The following is a 12,989-nucleotide window of genomic DNA, read 5'->3' as shown; positions in this document are numbered from 1 at the left end:
TATATATATATATATATATATATACACATATGTCTCCACACTTTTCACCTTGGTTCAAGAATCTGTATTTTGAAACAGGTCTCCTCCCTTCATCTGGGAACCTCACAGATACATCGCCATTCCCAGGTGACAGAAATTTCCTTTTCACCCTCAGTGAAAGCTCAGTGAAACCAATACATAGTTGATTTCCCCATCATTCCTCTCCTGTCTGGAGACAGCTGAATCCAACTTGCATTTATCACCTACTGTTTGTTTTTCTTCTTTCAGGAAGGTAACATGAAGTCATGAAAACTACTCCAACCTTTCAAAGGCCCTACAGTTGAAATTCATCATCTCACCATACAGCAAAATTTTACTGCTAGACCAGCAAAGCACAGACTATACACATACCACTGCAACACAGAAGTTGCTTAAAAAAAAAGGCAAAAAAGAGCAACACTCTATAAAACAAGAAAAAGAAACCATTACACTAAAAGTATTAATACAATTTCTTAATAAATCTGGTTTTCATAAAGGCATTTCTCACCTTACCTTCAGTAACTTTAGGTGTTACTGAAGCACTCAAATCATCTGGTTAAGGTTTAAAATTAATCCAGTTTATAAAGCTTAATTATAATTTCTACTGAAGTTACCAGCCAAATAACCATCCACATAGGCGACTGCAAAACCTTTACTCTTGAAAACGGAAATAAAGCCAAAAGCATTGAGACATATAGACAAAGCAGTCACATAATTTGTTTTTCTTCCTATTTTAAGTCAACTTGGTTTACCTTCTCACAGAAGTCGTTAAGAGCTGTGAAGTCCCATTTCTTGGAATAAGCAATGTTGTACCTCAGTATAGCCTCCTGAAGAAAGACCATAACAAAATAAAGCTTAGACATACTTATTAACAGAAGAAAAACGATTTTATGGAATTTCCTTTGTGAAGGAACAGTACCATCTAGTGGCTAAAACCTGTCACAGAGCTATCAAAATCCACAGATGTGGATTAATATGGTGCAACTCCATGATACTGACTCCTTTTATTTTAGGTTTAGCATTGATTAAGCTTTAGTCTATAGGTTTTTCCTCCTAGCACAAAACAAGACAAGGCATGCTTGGATCTGCCTACAACATACAATGTAAATAATCCTCACCCTGTGCTTGCAGTCTTTAAAAATACCAAAAAAGCTTCCCTCAGCAATATGGCAGATGTTTTACCAGCTTAAGAGCTTAAAGAATCTGAACAACAAAATTAAATAGACCCTTTAGAACAACCACCACCTTTAAAAACTTTATTCATTTAAAGTCTATCTGTAGCTTTTCCATCTTTTTTTCAGGTATAATTTAAATTATATTCTTCACAAAAAACATAATAGCAATTCTAAGCTGCTCCAAATCACAATTCATTAAAAGCCAATACAAACTATAGGAGTTATCAACAGAGCACTAGTCTCCACAATTTACAGATTTATGTCAGCAGCTTGAATTGTTGCAGTTTTAGTGACGTCAGCAGTCAGTGTTTCAAATTCTCACACCTGTGCATCGCCCTGCCAACTGGTCATAGAAAAGTCCTACATGCCATGTCTACCACAAACTATTAGATACTGCTGGACAGTTGTATGTAGATTTATAAAAGACAAGTTGTTTTAATAATACCTAATAAATTCAGTGGTATCATTTACGACTCATTAATTAAGACCCTTAATTCATTAGAGAATCCCTTGAACAGCATGATATTTTTTTAATTTATTTTTGTAAATGATTCATCAAACAGGACTGAGCCAGAATCACTAACAGTACACAGAGAATCTGAGTGTACTTATATGTATATATACTTGATTTCAAATTGACCAGCTTACCTTCAAATCATGTGAGCAAGTAAACTTGTTAAGTAAGGCAGTTTGGATTAGTTCCCATCTACTTCCAGCAGTTCTATCGCCATTCTTTAAAATAAAAGCCCAAAACAAGGTCAGATGAAGTTATTAAAAACGGAAAGTCATATTTACTAATAATTATCTTCCCTGACTGAGTTTTTTAAATAAAATTTGCTTTACTTGTGAAGCTCTTTAAAAACAAACCACATTTTATGAGCAACTGTAAAATACTTCTACAACTTATAGTCCACTGCATCTTACTTCCCTGAATTCCTTTTTAACTGAAGCAGTCACAAATTTCATAAAGAGCTGTTTCACATATGCAGCGCTCTTCTTTGTCCATTGTCAAGGACAAATAATGTTCACTATATTCTTCATGAAGAAAGTGGATTTTGCAGATAAAACATGATGAGTTATAAAATCCACAACTCAAAAATATAAACTGAACTTTGTAAAAACATAGTATTAAGATAATAAGGGCACAGATTATAAAAGCATATAGCTGTGGCTGACTCTTCTACCAACCCAAATTTAAGACATTCTGTGGTATTTTTTCTCAACACAAAAGTCTTATTGACCACTGCAAGCAAAAATGACATTTCTGACTAGACTACCGCAAGGGCAGAGACAACTCGACTTGCTCAACTGGCAGCAACAAAAATCTTATCAGCACTTTCTCTCCAAAACATCAACTAAATTCATTTTATACTCTATCTGTAAAGCAGATAAATGAAAAGACTGAGAGTATTCCCTAAAGGCTATAAAAATTCTCTGTTCCAGACTCGTATCAATAATCATTATATAGCCTTCACTACAGGACACACTTGCTGATTTCACTCATCACAGTGTAAATATTTCGGTTTGTATGTTTAAGTAAGTCTCAAGCAGTGACAAGAAATACCACATCAACAAACCATGCAAGGCCAACTCTAAGCTCTCCACCACTGCTTTAGCAGAACACTAGATACACCTTACTATCAGCGATAACTAAGTATTATAATCAAAACATGGTTACAAATTCATTCACATCTGTTGGCATTCCAAATTGTTTCATACACAAAATATATATATAACAAATAGCGAAGTAAAGAAATACATATGGAATATAAGTTTATACTCCAAGTATATATATGTACATCATCAAATCAATGGCTAGGTAAAATAACTAGGAAAAAACCCAACAAACCAACAACAAAACCAAAACAACAAAAACAAAGTCTTCTGCTCTGCCTGAAGCATCACAACACAGAATCCAGCTTTTCAGAATAGGTACGTTCATCTACTTGATTTTCCAATTCTATACACACAGCTTGCCAACTGAGCAAATGCAGTGAACTGAAAACTCACCAATATGTGAACAAACTCATTTGATTACACAACTGTAAATACTTCATCTTACCTCATCCTCTACAGGGTACAAATTCTGTTCTGAGCAAGGCATTTTAACGTGTTTGTTGTCCCACAGATCTTTGTAGTGAGTTGGAAAAGGTTTAGGAACCTCTCCTTCCCTCAGAAGATCTACCTGCAACAAACAAGGGGCAGGGGGAGGGAGCTCACTTCTTTCAAGTTTTTAAACAAAAGAAATAAAAAGTAAGAAAAAACAGCTAAAAAAGCTCTCCTCTACAGTCACCCTTTCTGAAGAGGGGAAAGCTACAAACTGACCAGTTAGAAAGAAAAAAATAAAGTCCATCTGTTACTCTGGTGTTACACTTGCCGAAAAGAACACCATCTGATCATTTGACCTCTTGAAACATACCAAAATAAAGGTAACATATGCAATTATTTTGTGTCCAATTACCAGCTAGATTTCCTCAACTATGAATTTAAGTATCTACATAGTTTCATCCAAATATTTTCAAAACATAGTTTAAAGTATAACTATAGTCATGTGCAGAAATGACATTCTTTAGCTAACACTGAAGAGGATGAGAAATCCTTCTAGATATGGCAGTATTTCAAGTGTACTCCCCAGAATATCAGAAATCTAAAAATAAATAACGTGATGCTCTTAAAGACTTAATCTCCTATATGGTCTTCCAGCAGCACCGATTCTCTCAGAACTTGCATTTAAACTTAATGTGCTTTTCTTTTGTTTGGGATTTATCTATGACCCTACCGGTTTCTGGTCACGTTTTATTTCAACAGTAATTTGACTGCATACTACTCCAAAAGATTAAAGTCAAATATATCAGATCTGATCTAAAATGTGGTGGTAAAATTAATGGAAAATCCTCTTCATTCTTTGTCTTTTTCTTATCTCGCATATCTTGAAACTTCTGTTTATCATGAACCCAAAACAGAATATTGAAATGAAAATGTAACATGACAATGTTGAAGATGTATTTAAATTCCCACAGTTTAAAACTCAGACAAGGAAGTAAACACACTCCTATGCAAAAGGAAAATACTTGTCCCTAACAAGCCAGAGGCAGTGAAACCATAATTACATTTCTTCTGGATCTTAATATCCTAAATCCTGGGCATCAGAAAAGTCAATTTTTAGGAAAATCAGCTGCCCCAGTCTGCCTGCAAGGAATAGCATAGATTGATTTTCACAACCTGCTAATACTACCAGACTAACATTTGGCATTTCAAATTACTGAACAATTCAGTAAGAAATTTGATTTCAGATAATACACTGAATGATCGTACTCTGACGGTTACTGTATGATTGGCTGAGGGTCGCAGATGTGGCAGACGAGCCCCACACGTAGGCATTCTTCTCATGTCTTCAATTGGTGTCCCAAACCATTTCTTATTAGTTGGAAGAGGAGGTGGCACATATTTAGGAATCTTCCTTCCTGGCCTCTGGGGCTCGAATTCACACTTTTCTTTCCTGCTGTCAAATAAAATACATTGAAAGATTTTACTTCCACTGAAAAAAAACTGGTAAGCAAACACAAAAACTTCCACTCCAGGGTTGTAACAGTTTATTTGCTAGCCTTTGCTGTGACCCCAGGCCAAAGCTTTACTTGGGGACAGGAGACAGACTCATTGGTCTGCATTTGTCAGGATACCCTCTACAGCCCCTTTACAACTGTTAGAAAACGCGCACATACACGGATGCACATATTCCTTCTTCAAACTATAAAAAAAAAACCCAAAACAAAACAACCAACAAAAAGAATTCCAACTTCTTAACCACCCCTTCTCACTAGGATTTTATTCTTCACATCAGGCATACAATGGAAGTAGAAATTCAAAAGCAAACCAAAAAACACTTGCAAAATTCAAATATATGCAAGAGCAGATGAGCTAATCTAATCCTCTTTAATGATCAAAGGTATTTGGTATACCTGAGATGATATGGGGAAGAAAAATCTCAACCTGCTGTGTGTCTGATGCAATATACCAAATGTTTCTCATGTAAGACAAAGTTCTCAGAGTGAAATGCAAAACAAGTTAAAAGCCTACACTTTGAGGTACTGGTTAGACCTCTAAATTTCCTTTAGCAAATTTACTCCACCCTTAGATAAAGATGTTGTCCAACCTGTTCACTAAGTCTAAGCACATGCCAGTATCTTCAGGTGCAGACAATGCCTCCAACCTGGCCAATCACATGCGAATGGTGACACATGGCCTGACACCGGGTACAGGCCCAAGTGCTCATCTGAGGGCCAAAGGACAATTCTGGCAAAGCCCTACTGATGACTGAAATATGTTTGATACTCTAAAACTTCTTTCTCAACAAGTTGAGACACTATTACCTGCTGTAGACCTGGTCTAACAAAAACCAGGAGAAAAGCCTTAACATTTTCTAATTGCCCTCTTAAGCACTATAGGCAGTACCACTATTTTGTCTGGCACTGTGGTTTATAACCTTCACATCATCTTGTTTAGGCCCCAAAAAGGAAAACAGTAATCTCTCTACAGCCCCATACTCTACCTTACTGATTATTTTCTAAAGCACTTCTAGGATTCCCATCTAGTTATACAGCAAAACTTTTGCATGAGTTTCCCTCCTCAAACATGGATTTATTGTAACACACAGTACTCTCGCACTGACAAACACAAGCCTCAACCTTTGCTGCTTTGCTACAACAGCAATTCATTTACATTAGTGAAAAGACCAAACCCATCATTTTTAACTTTATGACCCACTTTCCCATACTTTTGTTAGCAAATTATTTATCCATCCATTTTTTCCTAGGAACTACCTTTTTTTGTTTTCCAACTCCACTCTCAGCCTACTCATCTCTTAAGATTTCTCACATGTAAACTACCATGAGTTAGCCACCCTCTGTCACCCTATTCATTTCCTTGAAGTGTGGCTTGTGCTGCTCCTTGCATCCAGAAAGCACCTCGCAGTAGATGTGCAAAACTACTTTTTTGCCCTATTTTAGGTCTACTGAGATAATTTGCTTATTACATCAACACACACAGTCCTCTTGTTTCTGCTTATTCCTTTACTGTTTATTCACTTTCTCAGCTACCATTGAAATCTGAGCTGTTCAGAGCAGAGATTATCCTTTTGTCTTTGCACGACACCTAGCATGTGAAGTCTGGGTCATGCTCAGGGCTTCCATTTCCATTGCTGTTCATTTCACATAGCACTGATGTTTTAACAAACTAGATTCAGTATTTTTGACAGATGAAACTTAAAAAAAACACCACGCAGACATCAGTTTCTTCAGGTATTCTGAATGAAGTAATAAATGCTAGAGCTACACTCCATTAAGCATTCCTGTACCAACGTTCACTTTCAAGCATTAAAAAACCCCATGGTCTTAAATCACTTCTTTATTAAAAGAAAATAACTTCCTACAGTGTCTTGAATTCCAAATTCTAGCAGATCTCCAATGATATAAAAAAAAAAAAACCAAACAAAACCAAAACCAAAACAAAACAAAAAAAAACAGAAAAAAAGAAAAAATAAGCACAGGACAAAGATCCTGTTAAAAAACAACACACAAGTAGTCCCATTAAAAATAAGTTACTTTAAGCTTGCATGAAAGCTGTCTTTGTGTCTTAACACACATTTTACAAAATGCTTTACACAATCCAGCCTCCAAATTCTAAAGCGTGAAAAAAACAGATGAAGAAGAGGCAGACAGAACACTACCTTTTCTCCTCAACTTTAGGTATCCTCATGAAGTGAGAGGTGATTTTGGAGTCCCTCTTCACACTCTGTTTTGCACCTTTGAGTTCTGATGATGGAGCAGGAGAGATCCCAGGTGACTTTGTATGCAGACCATCCTCTTTAACAGAATTATCTATTTCCTCAAAGCTTTCACAGCCCTTGGCAGAAAAACGTGATTTTCTTGACTCCAGTTCAGCATCCCCATATTGAATTCTAAAAGATTTGTTTATGGATTTTGACATATTAATCTCCTCTCGCTCATCAAGAAATGGACTTGTTTCTTCATCAGCCTCTGACCCATGACAGCTATTTTTGGAATTATCTACATCCATCGGTGACTCTGGTTCACTTTCTTTCTCAAAAGCAGGTGAATCCCCCGAACTGCTCTGACATTTGCTCAGTTTCTCAGGACCCCCAAGGTCAGATATACAAGCATCACAACCAGCATCTGAAAGTGGACTTTCTGGAACTACATCCCCTTCTTGTTCACTCGTTAAAAGGACGGAATCGCAAGTCTTCAGCTTCTGTGAATTGCATGAAGCCACTTGTCCATCTGTCTCAATGTCTTTTGAAGAAAGTTTTGTATTTCCCATTTTCAAAGACTGGCCAGATGATGATTTCCTCTGAGTACAATTATCACTGCTCTCCTCACAGCCTCTCTGAGCCTGCTTGCCAGTTTTGTGCATCTGATCAATGTTGGCATTTTTAAAGAGGTCTCCAGACTGCATCCCCTTCACAGGCTCTGTGTCCAAGACTGGATCTTTGTCCTCAGCCTCCCAGTTATACATGCTGCCTGTCTGAGGCAAATTGACATGCTTTGCACCAACTTCCACAGATAGCTTTGAATAATTTTGCTGACAAATATTCTCTAGCTTTCTCACATCATGGTCACAAAAGTTCTCTTTTTTAATGGAAGTCATCTTGGAATTTGCTTCAGTATTGTTACTAATTTTGCTGTGTAATCTGTGAAAGATAAGTAAGGGAATTAAATGTCGTCTCTCCAAATGGAATTTCTGTACATATACATGTATTTTAAAGGAATTATTATAAACATATAATAAAAACTATATAATTTTACTCATTATATTATGCAAGCACAACTAGGATCAACAAGTTTTACTTCACTGGGGAATGCAGCTCAGTAACAACCTATTTCCATTTAAAAGCTCCAAAGGACGATTAATCAGTTGCTTACCTTTGAGATCTGTTCCAGTGATTCATTATCCTTATTTTAAAATCTAAACAGTATTAAGCTATTATTTAGTTATTTTCTCTGGAAAAAAAATTAGAAGTCATGATAAAGTACTCCTTAGCTTTCATTTTAATCAGTTAAATACAGTGAGCAAGGAAATCAATGGTTTTGTAGCCATTCCCTCAGAGCTACAAAGTCATCATCTAGAAGAGCAGGACACTGTAGTCCATAGCCTCAAAACCATCCTATTACTTCCTTACTTTAATAAACAGCCCATGACTTCAAAAATATTCACAATACAAAAGCGTAAGAGTGAAATATATTTAGAAATTATTATAAAAATTAAAAGACATTAATTATTATTTTTTTTAAGAAAAATAAGCTAGTTTGCCCTGCGCCATCTTACACAGAGAGTGGAAAGAAATGTGTCCTAATGGTTACACACGGAAATGAAGCGAGTTTTGTATGAGCAGACAACACTTTTCAAGAGAACATTAGAAAGTCATGTCACATGTGCTAACTTCTGCGTCAGTGTATTGATAAAAATACTTAGATGCTGTATGAATATTAAAAAAAACCTGGCTAGTCTTGGTGTACATATCACTCTGTCAATACCTTCTCCTGAATATGTTATGACAAGATTTTATATCACCAGCGCAAGCTAAGCATGCTAAACTCTGGATTATCTGGTCATTGCCCAGATTCTCATCTCCACTAAACAGGAAAATATGCAATTACTACACAATCCTAAATTCAGCAACTGAACATCTTCATAGATTCCTGAAGGCACTAATTGCCTCCTTGAATGATAACAGATTCTCAAAGAGTGCTCTGTATAAAGATAGCATTCACAATTTTACCACTATAGACCAAAAAGAAAACAAACAATAAAAGGGCTGGAGCAGCAGACAATAACTTGGAACTTCATCCGTAGGAAGATTATTTAAAACAGTTTTAGAGGCGTTTATGTTATGATAATTTAACTCCCCATGTAGGCATATGTTACCGCACTGAAAATTTTGATGAACAAAAATGAAAGTTATGCTACTGCTGCCATCTCCGCAAGTGATCAAATCTAACAAAGACAGTGTTCAAATTCAAATGAATTGTGACCACCAGGTCAAGGGAGGTGATTTTCCACCTTTACTCCACTCTCATGAGACACCACCTGGAGTATTGCATCCAGGTCTGGGGTGTCTAACACAACAGGGGCATGGGCCAGTTGGAGTGAGTCCAGAGGAGGGCCACAGAGATGTTCAGAGGGCCAGAAGCACCTCTTCTACTGAGAGACAGGCTGAGAGAGTTGGTGTTGTTGAGCCTGGAGAAGAGAAGGCTCTGGGAAGATTTCAGAGCAGCTTTCAACTGCCTGACAGGGGCCTAAAAGAAAGTTAAAGAGGGACTTTTTACAAGGGCTTGCAGTGACAGCACAGTGGGAATTGGCTTTAAATTAGAAGAGGGTAGATTTAGATTAGATAGTAGGAAGGAATTCTTCCCTGAGAGTGGTGAGGCACTGGGACAGGTTGCCCAGAGAAGCTGTGGATGCTCCATCCTTGGAAGTGTTTGAGACCAGGTTGTATGGCATCTTTAAGCAGCCTGGTCTAGTGGGAAGGTGCCCCGGCCCATGGCAGGGGGTTTGGAACTAGATGATCTTTAAGGTCCCTTCCAACTGAAGCCAATCTATGGCTATGATAAGTTAAAATTGTGATGTTAACTGCAATAAAAAGGCACATGAAATGTTTACATGACTAACCTGCTACTTAAAATTGACTAGGTTGTAATCTGTCAGCGAGGCTGAGGAGGGTACATAAAAGCAATACACTACAGCGCATCTTAAGAAAATAAAATGAAACATTCCTTCCTTAAGCATCCTCTTAATATCTTTGCTTTTCTACACCTGTAAGCCTGTACTTGAGCCCTGTGTACTTCTGTATTAATAATTATCACAAGTTTTCTCAGCTATTTTAGCACTGCTATGGATTTCAATTTCTATTTATTAACAAACATCAGTGAAAAATAAACCAGTACATTTACAATTGTAGTTACAGAAAAATATGTTACTCCTCTGCACCAGACAGTTGAACTCCTAGGAGTTTAACTTTAATGCTACCTTGCAAATATTGTTCCTGATAGACTACATGAGCGGAAGATACCAAACTTGACCTGAAGCTGTTCAACAGCAAAACTTTTATAACATCTTTCACAAATAACCTGAAGGCACATTTGAGCACCTGTAAATTACGGTTCAAACTAAGTCAAGCTGCACATTCTTATACTACAATCACAGTCCAATGAGATAAACCAAAACAGAATCTTGTCTGTAAATTAACAACAGAACTGTGAGTTGAATGCAGGACCATCAGCCAAAATCTGTAACTGTTATTGTCCTACATTAAACAAAAATAAAAGCAGAACTGTAGACTAAAGGACATAGTATGATATTGCAGCTAACTGGTTGACTGTCATGGGATGCAGCAGTTGCTTTCCCTTGCTGCAGGTTCAAATCTTTTTCTCTGCAGGAGCAGTAGTATTTATTCACCTAAGCAGTGAGGTGCTTTGGGAACCTAAGTCAACAATAACGTTTTGGGGGTTAGAAGAGCAGGATGGGTGATTAGTAGTTCTTCATAGAGAAACTCTGTCAGTTATTTATATTCAAGAGCATGTACCAAGGTAAGGAAAGCAGCAGAAATGGGGTTGCCTTTTTCTTCAGTAGCTAGCTGTACTAACAACCTGCAATTTGAGTTCCCCACAGGCCCACTCAAAGAACACAACTTTTGCGTAGGTATGCTGTTCATTTTACCTTTTGGACTCAGTTGTCTTGGGTCCTTTATTCTCCAACCAACTGGTAATTGTCCGTTGTTTACAAACTGAAAAACCACAGTTCACTACATTATTATATGAAACATGATAAAACTGCAACACGATTGCATATGAATAAGATAACTTGTACTGGATGAAGATAAAAACACCTCAATTAAGTTCTCATTAACATGTCTACTATGGGGAGCATCAAGGGACTAACACTATTAAAACTACATGTGATGCAGTATTTAATTTGCATCAGTCAGCAGCTGTAGGTTCTGTAATAATCTTTATAAAAGCCAGGCTTGGTGCATGGTGGGGCTTTTTTCATCCAACATTTTTTTCAATAGGCTTAAAAAAAAAATAAAATACAGTGAATAACTAGTTTAAGGGGAAAAAAAGGCAAATTGAACTTTCCACCTCTCATTACCACCTTTAATTCTGCTGAATTTTGGAATGAAGAGGCAATATGACAAAAGACCGTACACACTAGAAGTGACAAGTGCTGAGAAAAGGACTTTTTCTTTTCCCCTTCATCCATAAACTTGTAAACTCTATCAATGTTTACTCCCCTAAACAGCAACAAAATGTGAAGGACACAACTTTCTCAGATTTACTGACAATGACAGAGCTCCAGTGAGTGTGATCAGTCTTATCTCTGGGATGTTGCAGTTCAAACAAGCGTTCAATACAGCAGCAGCACATGAACATATTATTTAGAGACTTGGGAGGATGATAGGGAGAAAAAAAAATAAAATCAGTTATTTAACAACTGGAAGGTATTCTTCATTAATATAAGAAGGGGTTTTTAGTTTTGTTGTTATTTAAAGGTAATTCTGAAAATTTGGCAAGTAACTTCAGTTCCCTTTCCAGTTGCCAAGAGAAATCATATACCTGCCACTGCTGGCTGTGCAAGATGTTTACTCACTGCTTTCAACTGGGTAAGGAAAATGTGCCCTATTGCAACAGTAGTTTTGCAAACTTAAAAACCAGTACAGCACATCTGGCTATTTCGATTAATGGTCACTACACTATGGAAAGACTCAGCATTCTACTGCAAATGGAGATTGTGCAACTTGTAGCACCGGTACCTTATGCCATTGGCAACTTTAGAGACATTGTTTCACAAACGCTTCCCCTATCATTCAAGGCCTTGAATGCTTTTCCCAGCTGGTTACCAAGTATCCTGATCAACAGTGCAGAACTGCTAAAATGAAAAAGTAATCCACAGATGTTTTTCTGAAGCTGCACAAACTACAGTGCAGAACTGCCACCATGTGACTAGGTCACCAGGGAGTTATGCCAAGCGTATGTGGATTATAGGCACAAGGATACCTGTGCCATACTTAGCCATCTAATAACAAATGCTCACCTTCATCCCACAAAGACAAAAATAACAACTTCATGGATTTTTATGGAAACATCTTTATTTCTAAAGATTTACTAAAACTGAAGTCTATTAGTCTTTCTGTTTAAGAGATTTCACCACCTTCTGTTTGAAGTGTTAACCCAAATTGCCTGCAGGAAAGGGGAAAGAAGCAGCCAGAAAAAAAACCTGAAGAGACACGTTAAAACATGGGACAAATAAATCTCTTCAAAGGTAGCTGACTACCTCTTGAGCTGTGAACTTGAAGGAATACTTACTCATTAGCACAACAAATAGGAATGACAGCAGCAGCTGCAGAACAGAACTGAAATGGCTTTGGTCTGAATTTTAACATCCAACTAGCCATTTAAGCTCTATAACCAACACACACCATTTTTGTTTAATGCAACTAACATCTCTTTTAGCTACAGAGAAGGTGGTAAAAACCTAAGAGGCAACAAAAAGACAACATCTGCTTACATGCAGTGTGAACAACAAAACAAGGCTCTGGTGTAATTTTTTTTTTTAAGTAGTCTCTGAATTTTTATTCAAGATTCCCCAAATCATTTCCATATGACAAACCGTTCCTCAGGAACTGCCACTGAGGAAAACAACTGAATTTTTAAAAGATCCTTATTCATCATTCTGTACGAGTACATACACTTTATGTGTAGATAATAACTTTACACTATTATC

At 37.0% G+C, this 12,989-nt stretch overlaps 1 protein-coding gene across 1 annotated transcript; it reads right to left on the bottom strand.

Annotated features, from left to right (window-relative positions):
* Positions 1-770: 770 nt before the first annotated feature.
* On the bottom strand, positions 771-10,984 carry LOC104399290 (poly(ADP-ribose) glycohydrolase-like; the record flags this gene model as incomplete). Its single annotated transcript, XM_010015144.1, has 6 exons — positions 10,926-10,984; positions 6,919-7,899; positions 4,509-4,692; positions 3,256-3,378; positions 1,842-1,925; positions 771-845 (listed from the first exon to the last, which is right to left on the bottom strand). Coding segments are annotated over exons 2-6 (1,404 nt in total), but the record flags the coding sequence as incomplete, so codon positions are not given.
* Positions 10,985-12,989: the final 2,005 nt, after the last annotated feature.

This window comes from Nestor notabilis, unplaced genomic scaffold, assembly GCF_000696875.1.
Source record: "Nestor notabilis isolate BGI_N333 unplaced genomic scaffold, ASM69687v1 scaffold10975, whole genome shotgun sequence".
NCBI lineage: Eukaryota > Metazoa > Chordata > Aves > Psittaciformes > Psittacidae > Nestor > Nestor notabilis.
Note: the sequence above shows the minus strand (reverse complement) of the source record. Positions and strands in the feature narration are given on the sequence as shown.